Source organism: Diabrotica virgifera, chromosome 1 (genome assembly GCF_917563875.1).
Source record: "Diabrotica virgifera virgifera chromosome 1, PGI_DIABVI_V3a".
Lineage (NCBI taxonomy): Eukaryota > Metazoa > Arthropoda > Insecta > Coleoptera > Chrysomelidae > Diabrotica > Diabrotica virgifera.
In genome coordinates, this window is record NC_065443.1 from 101,010,079 (window position 1) to 101,029,217 (window position 19,139).

General features: G+C 32.7%; 1 protein-coding gene across 4 annotated transcripts in view; it reads left to right on the forward strand.

Annotated features, from left to right (window-relative positions):
- The window catches only part of LOC114349416 (hypoxia-inducible factor 1-alpha), a 356,521-nt gene that overhangs the window by 257,603 nt on the left and 79,779 nt on the right, over positions 1 to 19,139 (forward strand). For all 4 annotated transcript variants that reach the window (XM_028299786.2, XM_028299789.2, XM_028299787.2 and 1 more), the window contains exon 8: positions 16,616 to 16,941. In XM_028299786.2, coding sequence (XP_028155587.1) covers positions 16,616 to 16,941 — 326 coding nt within the window. The remainder of the gene's footprint in view (positions 1 to 16,615; positions 16,942 to 19,139) is intronic.

Genomic DNA, 19,139 nt, shown 5'->3' on the forward strand with positions numbered 1-19,139 from the left:
AGATATTAAAATCTTTTATCATAATATTATCATTGTTTCGGATCATGACCTTTGGTTAAAACCTTTGAAAATCGACTACCTTCTTCTCTATTGTCAATGTCACTCCATACAGTTCCTTACAAACTTTTGACACTTGGTAGTCAACGTTGGCCTAAGATGGTTGAATAAGTTTCCTGGTAGAGTTTCACCATGTTTCCGGAGGTTATATCTTTTAACATCGGCGTTTAGCCTGTTCAATATCACTACAACATAATGTAGATTGAATAATAATTTCAACCATTGTTTGGTTCTGGGGCTATTTAACAAGTATTCGATTAAGTAATCATAACCACATTTTTTAACTTTTAAAATTTCAACCATCTTTCAATTTTATTAGTGGGATTACTTATTCTATTTTAGATTCACTGATGATGGACCGATAGGTCCGAAAACGTTCTGAATTGGACACATTTTTTCAATCCATTGGGATTTTTAAAATTTTTAATAAATATACCAATTACATAGAAGTGGTTTTTTACTTCATGTTTGAGTTTTTTAACTATATGGTATACAGCCAACCTAGGGAACTACCCTTTTTAGTTTAAATGCGAAAATATTCTTATTGTACTTTTTATCAACAAATATTAATCAATTTCCGTACGTGGTTATACTCGCCTCATCAGCATATTCCATTCATCAAATTGCAATACACACTTATCTAGTTCTGAGTTAATTATCTGAAGAACTTTACAAATAGAGGAGGCGAAGAGAGAGAGAAATAGATAAACTGTTGTTGAAAGATAGCAAAGTAGTAGGATCATTAAAGGCACTGTTTACAGTGGACTGTTCACACCAACGTGTGGGTTGTCCAAGGTATTTTCAAGATTCTTATACATCGCACCCTCAGTGCAAGACTGCAGTACAGTGGAACCTCGATAAGTCGGCCCCCGATAACCCGGAAGTCCGGCTAACCCGGACCGATTTTCATCCGACAAACATTTCAACAATAAAAATGTATGTATTATGTTAAAACATTTTATCTGCAGCTGCTTCTGGAATGTCTTAAAAATATCGAATTTCATTGATAAAACTTCCTTTCAATCATAATATAATATTTGAGAGATAATGGGTATCTGTGTAATTTGAACTATATGATAGTAAAAATGACTCATGCACACGGCGGCGGCAGAGCGACATTCATTATCGCAAACAACAGGCACCTGTTATTCCTTTATTTATTTTCAACTGTCTTTTAAAAAATTGTTTTTTAAACAATGGTCTTTTAAACAACGAAAGAGTCACTGTTCTTAAATTACATAAGCAGACCAGACGAAATTATTGACACAACCAAACTGACTGAGTTTTTTCACTTAGAAATTAATAATACTCTATATTGTCTATACTAAACTCTATACAACCATAGGTAACTGTGCATATATATTTCATATTATTTTGCTTATAAGGGACTTTATCTATAAGTATACCGTATTTAATTAATTTTTACCATGCTCTCCGGCTAACCCGGATTTTCGATAACCCGAAACGGCCGCGGTCCCGATTAATCCGAGTTATCGAGGTTCCACTGTAACTCAAAATTTTATAAAAATGAAGTAATCATGGAATTCGATTGTAAACATGCATATCTATCCCCTGTAAAACTTTAGTAACTTTCAAATGCTTAATGGGCTAAATAACGTGTGATCCAAAATTATTAGAGAGATATTGCTGAGTCTTTTTTGCACTTGCTGTATTACAGCACGCGTTATTTTGACAGTAGAGCATGCGCAGATGTGATATCTAGCTTACGCTGCGTTATTGGAAATACGGCCTGCCGTTATTAGGGGAGTCGTTACGCTGTGCGGTATTCGTTGCGCTATTTTGTTTTCAGGTTATGTTTGTTGTTTACCTTTCATTTAAACCAAATTTATTCGTAATAATTTGCTAAAATGGGTACCTCAGACAGTAGCAAAGTAGATTTACGTCTGATGACGATTTATGTTTATTAAAACAAGTTTTATGTCAAAATCCATTGACTTCTCCAGAAAATTTTACGTTAGATCAGGAAAACATGAAGAGGATCAAGGATTCAAGGATCATTTGTTTCTCTTGCTCGATATTTGGAAGAAAATACAAACCTTTCTTCCATCTAAATTAAATTCTGGATTTTGAGTACAAATTAGATAAACAACAACTAATCTTAATCGAGCCGTAAAATACCGCAACCAAAATGTTAAGCAATATCTGCATTTATGAAACGTCTGAGAAATGTCAATTCTGTCAGAATAGCGCGGTGTAAATAGCGCAACGTAGGCTGTGTTAAATTTGCAATATCTCTCTATTGTCACCATAGGTGGCTCTGGACGACAGAGATAGCTATACAGTGCATGTCTATTATTAATTCAGATATACTTTCCATCTTACGTCAACTTTGACAGATACTTGTCAGTGTACGTACGTCAACTTAAAAAACACTATAATAATTGAACATAAAAAGTAGCAGAGGAAGCAAAATTTTTACTTTATACGAATTGAAAGGATTTGAGATTGGGTATCTTTTCAACGTGTTTTCAATCTTTATTCTTTGTTTGGAATAGTGATCATAACAACACTGGATATAGCCGCAGTAGGCCGTGACGTCACACTCCGGCGATCTTTCAGATTAAAACGAGACATACGTAATGTTTTGCACGGATAGCTTTGATCCCAATAATTGTGGATCGCTCGTTATTAAAACAACAACAGTTTAACTATTTTGCGTTTTTGAACATAAGTTCCGTGCAAAACTGTTGTAACTCTAATGTAACAGAGTTACAACAGTTTTGCACGAAACATTGCAACGGATTCGATAACAAGCAATGAAAAAAGTAAGATATTTGTTATTTTAATATCTATATCTGTGGTGTTTAATTTTAATATACAGCGCGTCTACGTAATCCATTAACGACTGAGACAATAAACAAAGATTTTCGAGACCAATCTATTCATGTAAATTTTATGTCCTTTGTGTGATATTAATTTTCCATAAGATGTGTGCAGTGTCGTTTGACCATTTATTTGTTAGATTGGATTAAAACCACATAAATAAGACTAATTATTTACGACCAAAAAGTATTTTTTCTCATGAAAAGAAAAACAGTTATCTTAAAACTTGTGTATTGACAATACTGAGAGGTCAAAAATATCTATTCTCATAAAACTTGCCAAAGAACAGCCAAAAATTCAAATGGCCAAAAAGAAAGATTTGGTATACTTATGCCATTCGGGTATGATACCAGAAGCCCACCATAGTTTTTATAAAAATATTTTGGCACAAGATCATGTACGAGAAGAGGACAACAACTACGGTAAAACCTGTCAGCAACGGCCACTAAAAATGAAAGAACTATTGGCCGATATAGAAAGGTGGCCGGTATTGCCAGTTTTTGTAGTCTAGATATACATAATCGGTTTGGGGAATTTTTAAACTGGCCTTTAGTACAGGTGGCCGATGTTGGCAGGTGGCCGGTAACACAGGTTTTACTGTAAAATAAATGTATCTACACTTTTTACAATTTTCTCCGTGCAAAACTGTTGTAACGTTGAAATTCTAATACTAAATGTGTAGTGATTAACAATTTTTTCCGTGCAAAGTGTTGTAACTTTGAAATTCCTAATTTTTTGTGCATTAATATTATTTTATTTAAATTTCTATTTTTGGTTAATGTAATATAGGCTGAAAAGCATGCAAAATCATAATCAAATGTTAATTTTTCTTAAAACTTGTCTTATTTCACCGATATTAGCACGAAAATAAACAAAATCGTTTTTATCTCGAAACTTACTTATTTTGACTTACTGCAGTCTTGCACTGAGGGTGCGACATATAAAGCCAGAGCACAATAAAAGTAAAATCGTTATAGTCTAAGAACTAGGCCGAAAAATCATCGTCATAAGTAATTATGGAGTTTGGCATGTGAAATGTGTCTATTGTATATTGATAATTATGACCCCTTTCAGGCTGACACCTCAGTGGATACAGGAAGTAGCAATAAGGGATGAAAGGGGAAAGTTAGTGTAGTCTTTAAAGGTTTTCACCTCCTATTTTGTTAAACCTCCATCGATTTGCATGAAAATTGGTGACTAGTTAGAGCATACCCCAAGAAATAAAAATGATATGGTGCCAACTTGCACTTTTACCCTGGGGTGGATACCACCCCTTCTCGGGGGTGAAAACTATTTTATTAAAAATAACCCCACATATCGATAGAGGGACAAACTATAAGTGAAATTTGTTATATGATGTTATTAAAATAAATCAATACTTTTTGAGTTATTAAAGATCAAAGATTTGTCTGTTTAAGAGCACATGCGTGAAGTTACGGATGATATAAAGAACATATTAATTAATTGTATATTACTAAAATATTATTTTTATATTATTTCGATATTATAAATTTAGCAAAAGTGTATTCGAATATGTCAAATGCACCCATTATTGGACACCCCCAGTTTCTGGACATATTCAGTATATATTGATGTGATCTTGATTATTGATATGAGATAATATTCTTATATGTCATTTAATTTAATCCATGCATTAATCATAATCTAATTAATTTACCAGATCACATATCAATATGTTTTCAATCTCAGGGCGAATTATAAAATTAATTACGTACTCTCGTGGCTTCTAAGTATTTCTTAATGGTTCCTAATCGGGATAGGAAAGAAAAGAGTAAAATAATAACACATATGGGTTACAATTGTAATCAAAATATTGTTTATTTTATTTAAATGGCAATCACTGCTTAATATTTGCTATATCTTATTATTCTTAAACATAACATTTACACATGGGAATCTTATTTCCTTTTGGTTTCCAATTGAAAGTTTTTATTAACATTTAACTATTATGATTTATTAGCAACAATTCTATTTAAGTTTGATGAAGCTTTTCTGATATTATTGATTATGTTTCTTCAATTTTAAATGTGGTATTTAATACGAAAAACCCATACATTCATGTCCAAACAAATGAGACTGACCTTTTTCTGGTGAACTGAGAATGTCTTCACACAAGACCCGTTTCCTGCTATCCTTGGCTGCAATCAAAACCTCGTCCTGGCTTCCAGTAATGTTCTCCTCTGAAACTAGCTCGTATAGCTCTCGTTTCCTGCTTCTGTCGTGATGCTGTGTTCTACCTTTTTCGAAACTGCAATCAGCTACCGGGAACTCTTGGCTCAAAAAGGTTCTTTTACTCTCAACCTGGCCTACCTCTCGTTCCACGATAGATACTCCACACTCACGGAACTACACCGGCTTTCTCACTCTCCGTACACTACCGTCTACTACTGGACTTCACTTCTCGACAGCTCAAAACATTCTGATCTCTATTTGTCATTCATTCCCCTACTTTCTAAATATCCCTTCCAGATTTACAAATCAAACTTCCACCACCAACTCTCATTCGCAGTATTCCTCAAAACCAATTTTTAAACTTTCTAAATATGCTTAATGGATTTCAAAAGAAAAATAGTTAATTCCCATTCTAAAATTACTTTCTACTAATTACAAAATTTAATGATCTATTATCTACTTCCACTAAGTCTTATTTAGCATCGGCTAATGATCGAACCTTCCGCGAACAACGATAATGACCTATTATCGATTTCACTTGAGTTTTATTTTAAGCGCATTGTCCCGAGTTTCGTTTAATCACTTCTTAAAATTAAATATAACAATTTGTTGTATACAGGTTGTTCTAAATTTATATGCCCGTGGTTGAGAAAATTGAAAATATTTTATATTAAATTGAACTTTGTCTATAATTATCAAAATTTAATTTTCATATCAAATAGAAATATAACAATATTGATAGAGAAAATTTAATTAAATACTTTATTATATAAAATTAAATTAAAAACTGTGGTCAGAGTTCAAAGACTTCTAACTTATTCATCAGCGGTATGCGTTATGTTGAGCGTCCAGGGCTCTCTATTTTAATAATTATTAAATACAATAAATACATTGTTGTGTTCACAAATAATTGAATAGTTTTCAAATGTCGTCGCTTGTGAAGTTATTTACAAACCCAACATTCGTTTTCGTCAGGTGCCAACATTTACTTGCTGTCAAGAGAGTGAACTACATTAGAACGTTCCAATTTTAGCTGATAAAAATTTCTCGAATTTCAATAATAACATCTTAGATCATTTTTAGAAAGAGTGGTTTTAAAATAAAACAAACTATAAAGTAATATTTGATTAACATTATTTTGGATCACGCACCACTCCTCCATCTTTTACGCAACAGATGTGCGATAATAATTGTAAAATAATGTATCTATGACTAGAGGTACGGTACTTGTTACTGAATTCGAAATAATCGAATTCGGATCACTAGAATCCTCAAAATATCTCAGAATAATTCCTCTTAACGGACTAATGATAACGATGCAAGAGTTCTTCTTTTTGAAAGACTGATAAATTTTGTACACACTTGAATGAGTAAGGAAGTGAAAAAATAGTCTGTCAAAATATGTAAGATGTATTTATTTCCTTAGCTAAGCGCCTTCGACAAAATTGTCATCATCGGAGCTAATGGCCAATAGAAGGTAAAAGAACCACTACTTGAGGCTATGTGCATGAGCATCTTAAAAGTACGAATCCGACATCGACGGCAGACGGCAGTTACAGTTGTTACCATGATATACGTATTTATTTTACACTAATAATTTGTATAATTGTTAGCAACTGACGTTCTGCCGGACAGCAATTGCAGTTAGATGTCGGAATCAGTCTCATATCGTCCATGTCGGAATCGTACTTTAATAGTGCCTAGTTCTATTACAATTTTTTATTTATTCATGTATATACTACAGCTGTCTTCCGTACAACCTCCAACAGAAAAAAAAACTGCTATTTTTTCATTACGTGGGTGTATCACCCAACCATCTTGGCTGAAGGTGAAGACTTGATTGAAGGTGAATTAGCTGTTTCCTCGGCCAAGATGGTTGGCTAATACACCCACGCCATGAAAAAATTTTTAATGTGTTTGTATCGTTTTTGTGGCCGGTTTTTCCCGTTTTTTCTGTTGGGAGTTTGTACGGAAGACAACTATAGTGCATACATGAATAAATAAAAATTGTAATACAACTGGATACTATTAACATACTCATGCACATAACCTTAAGTAGTGGTACTTTTACCTCCTATTGACCATTAGCTCTGATGATGACAATTTTGTCGAAAGCGCTTAGCTAAGGAAATAAATACATTTTACACACTTTAACGTACTATTTTTCACTTCCTTGGTTCCTCTTTTTGTTGTTATGTCTTACACGCCGTGGTGATAGGCCCGCTCCATTTGGTGGTGATCACGAAGAAGTCTGGTTCTACAGGTCAAAGCTCGGAATTATAATAATGGGACATTAAAAAAATATATGATTTAGGTTCTCTAAGCCATATTTACAGTAAGGGTTGTCCGCCAGTCTGAAAAGATGTTGATTTGTTAAACAATGACCGCTCCGCAACTCCGCATTCTTATAATAGTTATATGGAAAAGTATTGAAACTAAAACTATACGTCATTCGAAAATATTTTGTACTCTGTAAGATTGATATGATTTTTTACTAATTACAGTTTTCCAAGTATTTTTGAATTTGTTTTTAATTTTCTTTTTAATTATGGGTAACACGTCTTGGGAATCCACTTTCATGTTCAAAGGAACATTAATGTCTGGTTGCACCAACACATATTAAGCTTAACGCATACCTTAAGCTTAAAATGTAAATCCTTATGCTGGTGCCACACTAGTGTCCAATGCCGTTAATTATCGCATTATTTGACATATTTCTAATGCAAGTAATGCGATAATTAACGGTATTAGATGCTACTGTGGCCCCAGTATTAATGCATAAGCAGAGCTTAGCTAAGCTGGAGCTTAAGATCTGTTGGGGCAGCCAGGCATAAGATCTCTCTATATTTTGACCAGTGTGTCAACTTGTATATTGCCCGATATATCGGAATGATCCGGTATCCATGACCGTGAGATAAGTGTTTCAAACTCGTTTCTATTCGCTGATGAAATAAGATTTTTTGTTATAAGGGACCAATAAAAATGTCTTTTATTAATAATTTTAGAAATTGCTCTTAGAGAATAGGATTTTGCATTTATTTGTCTCTTGAATTTTCCGACAGTTTCCTGTGCAGATTCTGTTATTATTGTTTTTACTTTTCTCTATCCTCCTCTGCAGTATCTTCCCTTAAGTTTTATATGTGGAGGCTTTTTTATTCTTGTTGTTCGAATTGTATCCACAATTTGAAAAGATGTATTGAATAAAAGTTACTTATTTTTACGTAAGGAATCCAAATCTGCCATAAACATGGGGGTTCCTATTTAAGATTTTAAAGTTATCCCTCACCAAACACGATCCCCAGAGTAGGGGAGGCATGTTTGCTGTCATTCAATAGATTTTTGAAAATATTGAACACTTATTTTTCAGTTTTTCGATCTGATGTTCATTTCGCGAAATATTCGACCGTGCCGCTACTTTTGGCACACCTATATAATGGTTTTAGCTGCATCTCCCCATGAAAATTGTCAGATTATATTTTTTTTCCGTAATCCTTAAAGGATTTCCTTCAAAATAAAAATAATCAGTCGCGCTCGAGTATTTCAAGATGGCGTTTTTTTACAACTTTGTGACTCGTTCATTTAAACTAACCTGGTCTTAATCTGACGTTTCCGAGTTTTTCTAAGATTAGATTTTTTAGGGACAGCAATTAACCTACGTCCCTGTATTAAGAGTTCATATATGGTAGGGGTACATTTCAGGGTACAGGGTTTCTCCCATGTGACTTTCTGACGCAATCAATTACCTTCGATTTATGTGTATAGACATAGACTATTTAAATTTGATATGAAACTTCAATTTTCGGGAGTAAGCTTATGTGTATCTGTTGATTATAATGATTTTTGATTGCGAGCGGCAAATCTTTGTTTTCAATTACTTTGAGAAATACTGTATCACTTTTTATTCTACTATGCGTACTGATTTGAATGAGGCATTTCAGAAAACCATCCCTCGACACTTCTGGATCATAAACTACACGCACCTCTACGATGATAACCATTATCTACGCCAAAACATACGATTTAAGTTCCATGTGTTGTCCCTGAAGGAAAAATTAAATAATAGATAATTTCACTCTTATTTGTATCACTGAGAATCACACAGTCGTTTAAATAGATGGGAAGGCGCAATCGTTTGAATAACATAGGCGCCGAGATATGCGTACACGAGGGGTTAAACACGTTGCAAAGTTTAAAATAGAAATATTTTTATAGGATCATTTTTATCTACTTATAGCATATACGCTTTATACATATTCTTTTCTTGTTTGGTAGTTTTTGCATGCTGCTTGAGTTCTTATATTATTTATTGTTTATTTACTTCCGGTTTTAAGAACAAGATAGATATAATCAATTATTACGAATTTACTATTACATAATATTATGTATTACATGTTATTTTGAACGAAATATTTGATATTAGATATTTAGTATTTACAAAATTTAGTTATGTAGGTAAGAATGCCAAGAAGTTTGTTCTAAAACAATATTAAAGTATTAATATATGCCTTGAAAATTTTATTTAAGCCAATTAGGAAGTTAATTTAACAGTAGTAGGATATGTTTTTATCTCAAAAACATGAAAACAGAAATCTTGAAGAAATGTTGAATAAGGAATAGCTATTTGTATAACAAGGGAGGAAAGTGCTACTTTTCCTCCCGAGAATGAAGTTTACTACGCGTCGGGCAATAATCATTCAAGGGAGGAAAAGGCACTTTACTCCCATGTTATACATATGATTTTTCCACCTTCCTCAAATAACAAGTCATTTTTTCATTTTTAAATAATTTATTTATGTAACTAACTAACACATTTTATTAGAAAACTAAAACTAACAAGTAGGTACAGCAGAACTGTCAGCTGTCAAATATAAAGTCGTGTTTCTGCCGCGTACGTCATTATTGGTCTGATGACTATTTTGTAAATTCTGCCTTTCACTTCTTTTCCGATGTTTTTATTTCTCCATGACCTCGATTTTTGACCTTTCGGTTCGATATCGAACATTCGCTATCTGTACACTAAACAGATACGAAGCGAATACGTTCGATAACGAAGCGAAGGGTCAAAAATCGAGGTCCATATTGTTTCATTTAGGCAACCTGCGGCTCTGTTTGCTTTATTGAACTTAGCATAAAATATTTTAAGATTTTTTTCTCTTTTTTTTTCTGGCTTGAGTTGATATGTTTCTTTCGTTTTCAGAGAATTACTATTAATATTTATTATTCTATTAATATCAAGAGTTCTCAATAAAAACCCTCTTTAAGATTATAATTAACTGACAAATCTTTCCTACTTTCCGCTGTTGGTTTTCTCCTTATATTCGCTTGATAGCTCCATTTACAATGATTAATTGTAGTCCTCGATCAACAAGTTTCCAGTTTGACTTGAATATTATTTTTCACTGGTTTTGTGGAATTTCTCAAAACTAAATGATGCTTATACGTGGAAACATACTTAAAGCTCCGTTATAGGTGACTAATATTTGATGGTCATCGGATTTATTGTACTCTGACAAATATAGGAATGTTCTTGGGGAGAAACGGTGTAACAACCAAAAGAACTTCTCAAGAACATTCCTATAATTGTCAAAGTGCAGTAAAGCCGATGACCATCAACCACCAGTCAATCTTAACGAAGATTTAAGTATGTTTCCACGTGAATATAACAACATTGCTTGTATCGGCATCATTTAGATGTCATCATCTTTTAAGTACCAGTGTTCTCTTCCTTTACCTACCTTCCTCGAAACCTGACGACGCGACGCCTAGCAAAGGACCTTGTTGGAGGACGCCCTTGACTACGATAAGCATCGTGTCTAGGTCTCCAATATAAAATTTTCTTGGTCCATCTTCCGTCTTTGAATCTGACATATCTCGCCCAGTTCCAGTTCAGTCCATTCAATTTTTCGCCTATTTTATTTGAAACTCTGTCTCTGAGGGATATATTCAGCATTGACCTCTCCATTGCTCTCCGTGCCACTTGGATTTTATTGGTTACTTTTCCGGTAAGGGTCAATGATTGTGCTCCATACGTTAGAACTGGGAGTACACATTGACCAAAGATCTTCCTTTTCAACTACATGGGAATATCTGATCAAGAGACTTCACTCAGTTTTCCGTCTGCTGCCCATGTTATCCCTATTATCCTGTAACTTTGTTGTTTAATTGTCTCTTCCTAATTTAATCTCGTGGCCCAGATATTTGTAGGTATATACTTGTTCAATTTGCGTGTCGTAAGTTGAGATGTTTTTGGCCAGTACAACGTTGGTCATGTGTTGTGATTTGGAAAGTTTGAAATTGGAAACTATTTTTAAAATAGTTTTAAAATAGAAACCAAGGTAACTAAACTAACGTGCATAGAAATCGGCCCACTTAAAAATTTGGTCATTTTTGACGTGTCGTATTTCCTAAACCTGTTGGCCGATTTAACTGATTTTTTGAACATGTTATAGCCTGATTCTTTAAAAATACCACTGGAATAATATTTTTGCTAAACAGGTAAATTTTCATTGTATACCGGGTGTACCAATCAAACTGTGTTTTTTTCTCAAAGTTCGCATCACCCTGTGTAACATTCTAGCATTTATAAAATACTGAAATTAAAACCCAACTATAGCCTCAGGTTTTATTAACATTATGTTTTTTGATTTATTCGTTTATGTTGGGTAATAAAAAAGTTATGTACTTTAACAACTAGACATGTTCTTCATCAATACACTGTGTTTTTAAATAAGTGCGACAAACCTTAAGGGGTAATTCTGCATAAAAAATAATGACCGTTTGCTTTATAAACGTATGTCCGCAAATGTTTCGTTTTCGATATACGGGATGTTGAATTTTTTATTAAAAACTGACGATTTATTTATTGCTTTAAAACCAGTTGAGGTATGCAAATGAAATTTGGTAGGTTTTAAGAGATAGTTATTGCGGATTTTTTGGTATAAAACTAAGAATTTTATATTCACCATTAGCGTGCATACGGGCAATAAGATCGGTCATTTTACACTTCTGCGCGCTAATAGTGAATATTAAATTCTTAATTGTATGTCAAAAAATGTACAATAACTACGTCTTAAAACCCACCAAATTTCATTGGCATATCTCAACCAGTTTTAAAGAAATAAAATAAATCATCAGTTTGTAAGAAACAATTCAACATCCCGTATCTCGGAAACGAAACATTTGCGTACATACGTTTATAAAGCCAACTATCATTATTTTTTCATGCAGAATTATCCCTTAAAGTTTGTCGCACTTATTTAGAAACACCGTGTATTGATAAAGAACATGTGTAGTTGTTAAAGTACGTAACTTTTTTATTATCCAACATAAACGAATGAATCAAAAAGCAGACTGTTAAGAAAACCTGAGGCTATAGTTGGGTATATTCCACAGGGTGATGCGAACTTTGAGAAAAAAAAACACAGTTTGATTGGTACACCCCGTATACAATGAAAATTTACCTGTTTAGCAACAATATTATTCCAGTGGTATTTTTAAAGAATCAGGCTATAACATTTTCAAAAAAATCACATAAATCGGCCAACTGGTTTAGGAAATATGAGACATCAAAAATGACCAAATTTTTAAGTGGGCCGATTTTTATGCACGTAAGTTTATTTCAAAAGATACTTTACCCAAAAATTGATACAAGACATCTGGACAACATCACAAGTGACATTTAAACTGTTTCTATTTTAAAAATGTCTAAAATATTTCTCTATAATTATGGATTGACAAGTAAATAGAAAATGAATGCAAAAATTTATAGGCATGAAATGAATTTTGGAGGATGCGCCTAAATTCATTCGCCAATTGAGGGTTTCCATTTGGTGCATACCTAGGGTATAATTTTTAATTATTGGTGACTCAAAAGTGTCGTAATTTATTGTTTTATTTGTGACCACATTATATCAGCACCTGATTTTGATCACATAATATCAGTTAAAAATATTATATGTTTCTCATACTTGTCGGTTTTCAGTTGATCTATATTTACCCTGGTGAGAAGTTTTTCATTATCACAATTAAATTGTGCACTCGTTTTTTTTTCTGATTTCCCTACTGCTGAGTTATTAAGCCTTTAAATACCGGTGTGTTTCTTTCTTTATCAGACACCAGGCTTCTTCTTCTTAAATCAGGCAAGACTCATTAGTCTCTTGCACTTGGTCATAAGACCTTTGTAGCGGACCTTGTTTTTTCCTTACTTAAGGAGTACTCCTAAGGAGTACTTTCCTTACTTAAGGAGTTACTCTTAAGTAACTCCTGTTGCAATGGCATAAGGCATAAGATGTGTGTGACAGTCTCTTCTTTCATCTCGCACTTTCTGCACCATGGTACACTCACCTTATATACCTAGTTTGTGTAGGAGGTTTCTTAAACGGCAATGTAAAGTCACCGTTTCAGTGACCGTTTTGATCTCTCGTTTATTGAGGTGCATCAAATTTTTATCAATATTCTCGATAATTTTTTGAGTCTGGATTTTACCTTAAGTGGCTTTCCATTTCTTTTGATGATTCCTTGTAAGCCACTTCTGAACCTCGGTTTTTGTAGTATCTTTAGTGATGCCACACAAAGGTTCTGTGCATACAAAGGTTTCTCTCGAGCCTTGTTTTGCCAACAGATCTGCTCGGTCATTCCCATGCACCCCTTCATGACCTGGTACCCATTTTAAAGAGGGACACCAGGCTTCTTTTTTACATAATTATACAGTGATGAGTGCACTAACAACTGGCAAAATAACGCAAAGAACGGAAACCATGATACGTTGTGAAATAAAATGATATGAAACTTTTGGAGGTGGGAAATTGTCAATAGAAACCTATAAATTTACATTATATTTTACAATTTTACAAAATTCTCCTGATACTTTTACTCCGATATGTCTAAAGGTGTGAAACTATCAATAGGGTGATTGATTAGTGGGGTAAAGCCCAATAGATCCGCTATAGCAATATATAGCAATAAAAATTAATAAGAAAAAATTTAGTCACCTTTGAGCTTCACATTACAAAATTAGCTAGAATGTTACAGACATTGTAACAGTGGCATACCAAACTTATGTTTTTTTTTTAAATGGAACACCCTATATTTTATTATATTCGAAATTCTGTTAACTTGTCCATCACAAAAATATAACGGTTTGTTATATTATACAGGGTATTTATAAAGTTATAACCAATTTTGTATGAAAATCGTAACAAGTTCAACTCCCTGTACAAATAAAAATAAGCACAACAGCAAGGGCTTATTAATGCCATATTTTTTTATTTATTGTCAAAATTTTCAAGAATTATTGACATTGCTAATTTTCTTTATATCTAATACAGTGTGAGTCAAAACGCAAGTACATTATTTTCTCAGTAATGTTAAATAGAACACCTTGTATTTTATATCATTATTGAAAAGTAACATTACCGTACTTTAATTTTTATATAACATTCCCTATGTCCAAATTTATTAGTTTTCGAGATATTTTCATTTTTCAGAGCAAATTATATTAGGTGTCTAAATTTATCTAAATTTTAAGTAAGCCATGACTGAATTGACAATTGACGATTATTGATTATCAATCCGGTAATCAATGAAACAATGTAGCAAATAAAGAAATAAAAATATATTATTAGTAATACATTTTACAAAAAAAAAACACAACTACAACATGCAACATTTTTGAAACAATTAAAAAATACTTTTTTATGTAAATGTAACAAATAAAGAAAAAAAATTAGTAATAAATTTTACAAAAAAAAACACACAAACACAAAATACGACATTTTGTGAAGAAAATTAAACACTACTTTTGTATGTAAATGTAACAACGTAACAAATAAAGAACGAAAAATAATTGATCACTAATACATTTTGCAAAAAAAACATGTTTGAAAAAATTAGAAGCTACGTTTAATAAAATATTTTTAATATTTAATTACATAAGGTGTTCAAAATTACCTCCTAACACATTTATGCACGCCTAAAAATGATCATTGAATGAGATACTTACTCTACGAAGCATTTGTAAATTAACACATCGAAATACACTTTGTATTCTATTTTTCATCTCATCCCTTGTTGTTGGAGGTATTTTATAAACGTCATTATTAACGTAACCCCAAAAAAATCAGTCCAGTTTATTAAATTCTGGTGATTTGGGTGGCTACGCTACTCGTCCATTGAAAAATGAAAATATCTTAAAGTACGGTAATGGTACTTTTCAATAGTGATATAAAATATAGGTTGTTCCATTTAAAATTACTGAGAAAATAATGTACTTGCGTTTTGACTCACCCTGTATTTGATATAAAGAAAATTAGCCATATCAATCATTCTTGAAAATTTTGACAATTCGTAAAAAAATATGGCAATAATAAACCATTGCTGTTTTGCTTATTTTTATTTATACAGGGAGTTCACTTATTAAGATTTTCATATAAAATTGGTTATAACTTTGTAAATACCCTGTATAACATAACAAACCTTTATATTTTTGTGATGGAGAAGTTAACAGGATATCGAATATAAAATAAAATATAGGGTGTTACATTTAAAAAAACATAAGTTTGGTCTGCCACTGTGTTATCGAACACCCTGTAACATTCTAACTAATTTTGTAATGTGAAGCTCAAAGGTGACTAAAATGTTTGTTATTAACTTTTATTGCTATCTATTACTATAGCGGATCTATTGAGCTTTACCCGACTAATCAATCACCCTGTATGTAAATTGCGTCCATAATCGATTGCCTCTTTTACCGTTAGGTGTCGATACTCTCTATATGATACTCTCTGCAAATTTACGCCACTTCTTCCTATCTGCTACTAAAACTTTTGTGTCTTGCCACGATGCTCCTCTACTAGTTTCATCTCTTTTTATTTCATATCGTATTATGTTTTCCGTCGTTTTCGTTACTTTGCCGGTTATTAGCGCAATCATCACTGTATTATCCAAACGTGTTCAATAAACCTTCAATTTTGTCTACTTACAATTCAGCGTATAATCTTTAGAGTATTTGTTTAAAGTTATTTAAAAAGTAAATTTAAATAAAATTTAATTAAATTTAAAAATAATTGCAAATTGTAATAAATAAAAAGCAACCTCTTGGTATAATCACCTACGTAACTACACTCCCTGTATAATTGCCATCCAAAAATCAAAACCCCTGTAAAATAACTAAGTCGCGCCTTAGGCAATAAGTTTAATCAAATCACGTGCTATTATAAGATTGATTTAAAACAATCTTAATAGTTCATATGCATTGATATCATCACGTGGCGGTTATCACGACCGCGCTGTTGGCCCGCAAAAAGCACCGCCAGTCGATCGAGTGTCAGTTTCGTCGAAGCGCCTTAGCCATAACCATAACGTGGTGTACGTTTCCCCCAACGCACTAACGTACTATACGTGAGTTTGTAAGTTAATAATTGTAACTTCCTCATTTAGTGTTAGGAGCCAAATTAACTCCCCGAAGTAATTTGGTTAAAGCGCGATACATCTTGGAACACCCCCTGTTTATTAATTTTTTCAGTGGACTGGAATGCGAGGACCAATTTTACTCCTCCTTACAATTATCTACTGTTAAGTCAGAGATTAATAATAATAATTGTCAATTGACAACCAAGTCAGTCGTTCCCGAAATTGTGATTACTAATGACAAGGTTAAACCCGACAATGAAGATGAAGTGACCAAGAAGATCGATGTGAAAGAAAGAATTTCGAACACGAGGAAGTTGTTTGGTAATCTTAAGGAAGTCGAGCGACCGAGAAGTGCTACTAGTAAGCTGTTCGGACCTAGGACGAAGGATATGAGTAGAGGGTTCTTGACGTTTTCCGATGAAGAGCCTGGTCTTACAAGTAAGTTGATTTTTCTTATTACAGCAGAACCCCGCAAATCCGAACTAATTGGGGGGACAGCCTGTTCGGATTCCGAAAAGTTCGGATTATCCGAAAAGTTCGGATTATCCGAAAGTTATCCTAACTAATAATTATTCAAAGCTTTCGTTGTCGTTGATTTTGAGTCGCAAAACGTTCACGAAAGAGTGTGGACAATATTTTTGGACTTAAGTTGACTGCAAGAGAACTGAAGTAAGTTTGTATTTAACCTTTATAAGCACTACGTATAAAGTATGTACTTATTTTTAAGAAATTTTTAATGTCAAAAGTCCTATTAATCATACATTGTTCAATTTCTTGGTTTTAATCTGTATAATTTTAAAAGTTTTTGTCTTGAATTATTTAATTTTTTTCACTTTCTGTTGGTTCGGATTTGCCGAACGTTCGGATTAGCGGGGTTCGGATTTGCGGGATTCTACTGTATTACCTAATATATTTTGTTCAAACAGTCCACAGTTTAACATCCAAAAACATTTAAGCGTTAAAATAACCTTCATTTTTTTAATTTATAAAGCTTATGAAATCATGATGTAACTTTGAAAATTTACGACAAAAGATTTCGCAAAAAAGATTTTTATTTTTAAAACTACGTTTTTATTATAAACAAAATTCTTTAAATTTTTTCTATTGGACGTCAAGAAACGAATATCCCACATTGTTAAAAACAGTAGAAACTAAAACATGAAATTCATTATTTTTCCTATTGATTGTCCCTTAATAATCAAATATTCTTTCAAATTTTTGAAAAACGTGACTACGATCTTTCGGAAATATGTTTTATTGAAAATTATTATGCTTAGAAAATCAACTTTTAGATTTGTTACACTCTTAAGGACACAATACAGGGTTAAATAACTCTCTCTACCGCTATTTTTCTTTTCTTTTGTTGCGTTTTGTGGTTTAATAATGTTATAATATATTATAAAGCCTGATAGTCGGCTGATAGGTCTACAATTTTCTATTTAATTTTTATTTCTTTTTTGCACATTAACATTTCTTAGAGGATGCCTATTAAACATGGTGCACGTGGTGGTTGTTATTTTTCTCTCTGTTATTTCCGGTATATCTTCCTATTCCAAGATTTTCTAATACGTTTCGATGTTTTTCTTCTTTTGCTGGTGGTGGTTTTGTTTTTAATTTTTACAGCAATAATTGATATGAAGTTTTGATCATTATGATTGTTTTTCTACAACCATGTTAAAAATGCAATTTTTAGCACTCCATACGAGCGTTTAAAATGCTACTTTAAGGCACTAGTGCTTTAAAAAAATTTTAAGGCACTGCAGTTCGTATTGACCGTATATGCAATTTTGATGCAATGTCAAAAAAATATAAAATTGGAATGTCAGTCAAGTTCAAGTAAAAGTTTTTGTAGATTTTGTCCTGTAATTACGTTTGTAGAAAAAAATATTGTATGATATGCGTGTTAAAAAGTACATTTTTAAGGCACTCTGTGAATTGCAGAACTCGCTTTCGCTCATTCTGCAAACTTTCACATGCGTGCCTTAAACGTGTACTTTTAACACTTATATCATAAATAACTATTTTTGGGTATCTGTGATGATGTTTCTTTCTGATTATTAATTTTATTATTCGATTTATAGCTTTTCCTTTCTAATATAATAAACTTTATTATTTTATTTCTTGTATGTTCTGAACATTTTCTTTATTGTTTTTATTCGTTTCGGATAGTTTTATTCTATCAAGTGTTTGGTTTGGTACACACTTTCCCGCTTCTTTATTTGATTTTTGTATTTATTTGCTGGGTTTTTGGACTTTTTTCTGGGTTATTTATTCGGCTAACCTGTGTTGATAGTGCAGTGTTTGTAAGATTTGTGTTCAATACTAGGTGTGATTCTTTATATATTTGTTTAATGGGTACTGCCAGTTTTAGCCAACGGCGTAACCAGGATGATCCTAAGGCGGGGGGGAGGGTTACAACTTCAAAATGGCTTGATTTGTCATCAACACATACTGGTGTTAAGCGTATAAAGCTCAAAGTAGATCCCAATGGGGGGGGGGGAGTTATAACTCCCAAAACCACCCACTGGTTACGCCTATGGTTTTAGCTACTGTTTCTAATTCAATCTTGCATTGCATAACATGTAATTTATTTGATTATTTGTTGTCTCATTTGGATTTTATCAAATGCATCTTTT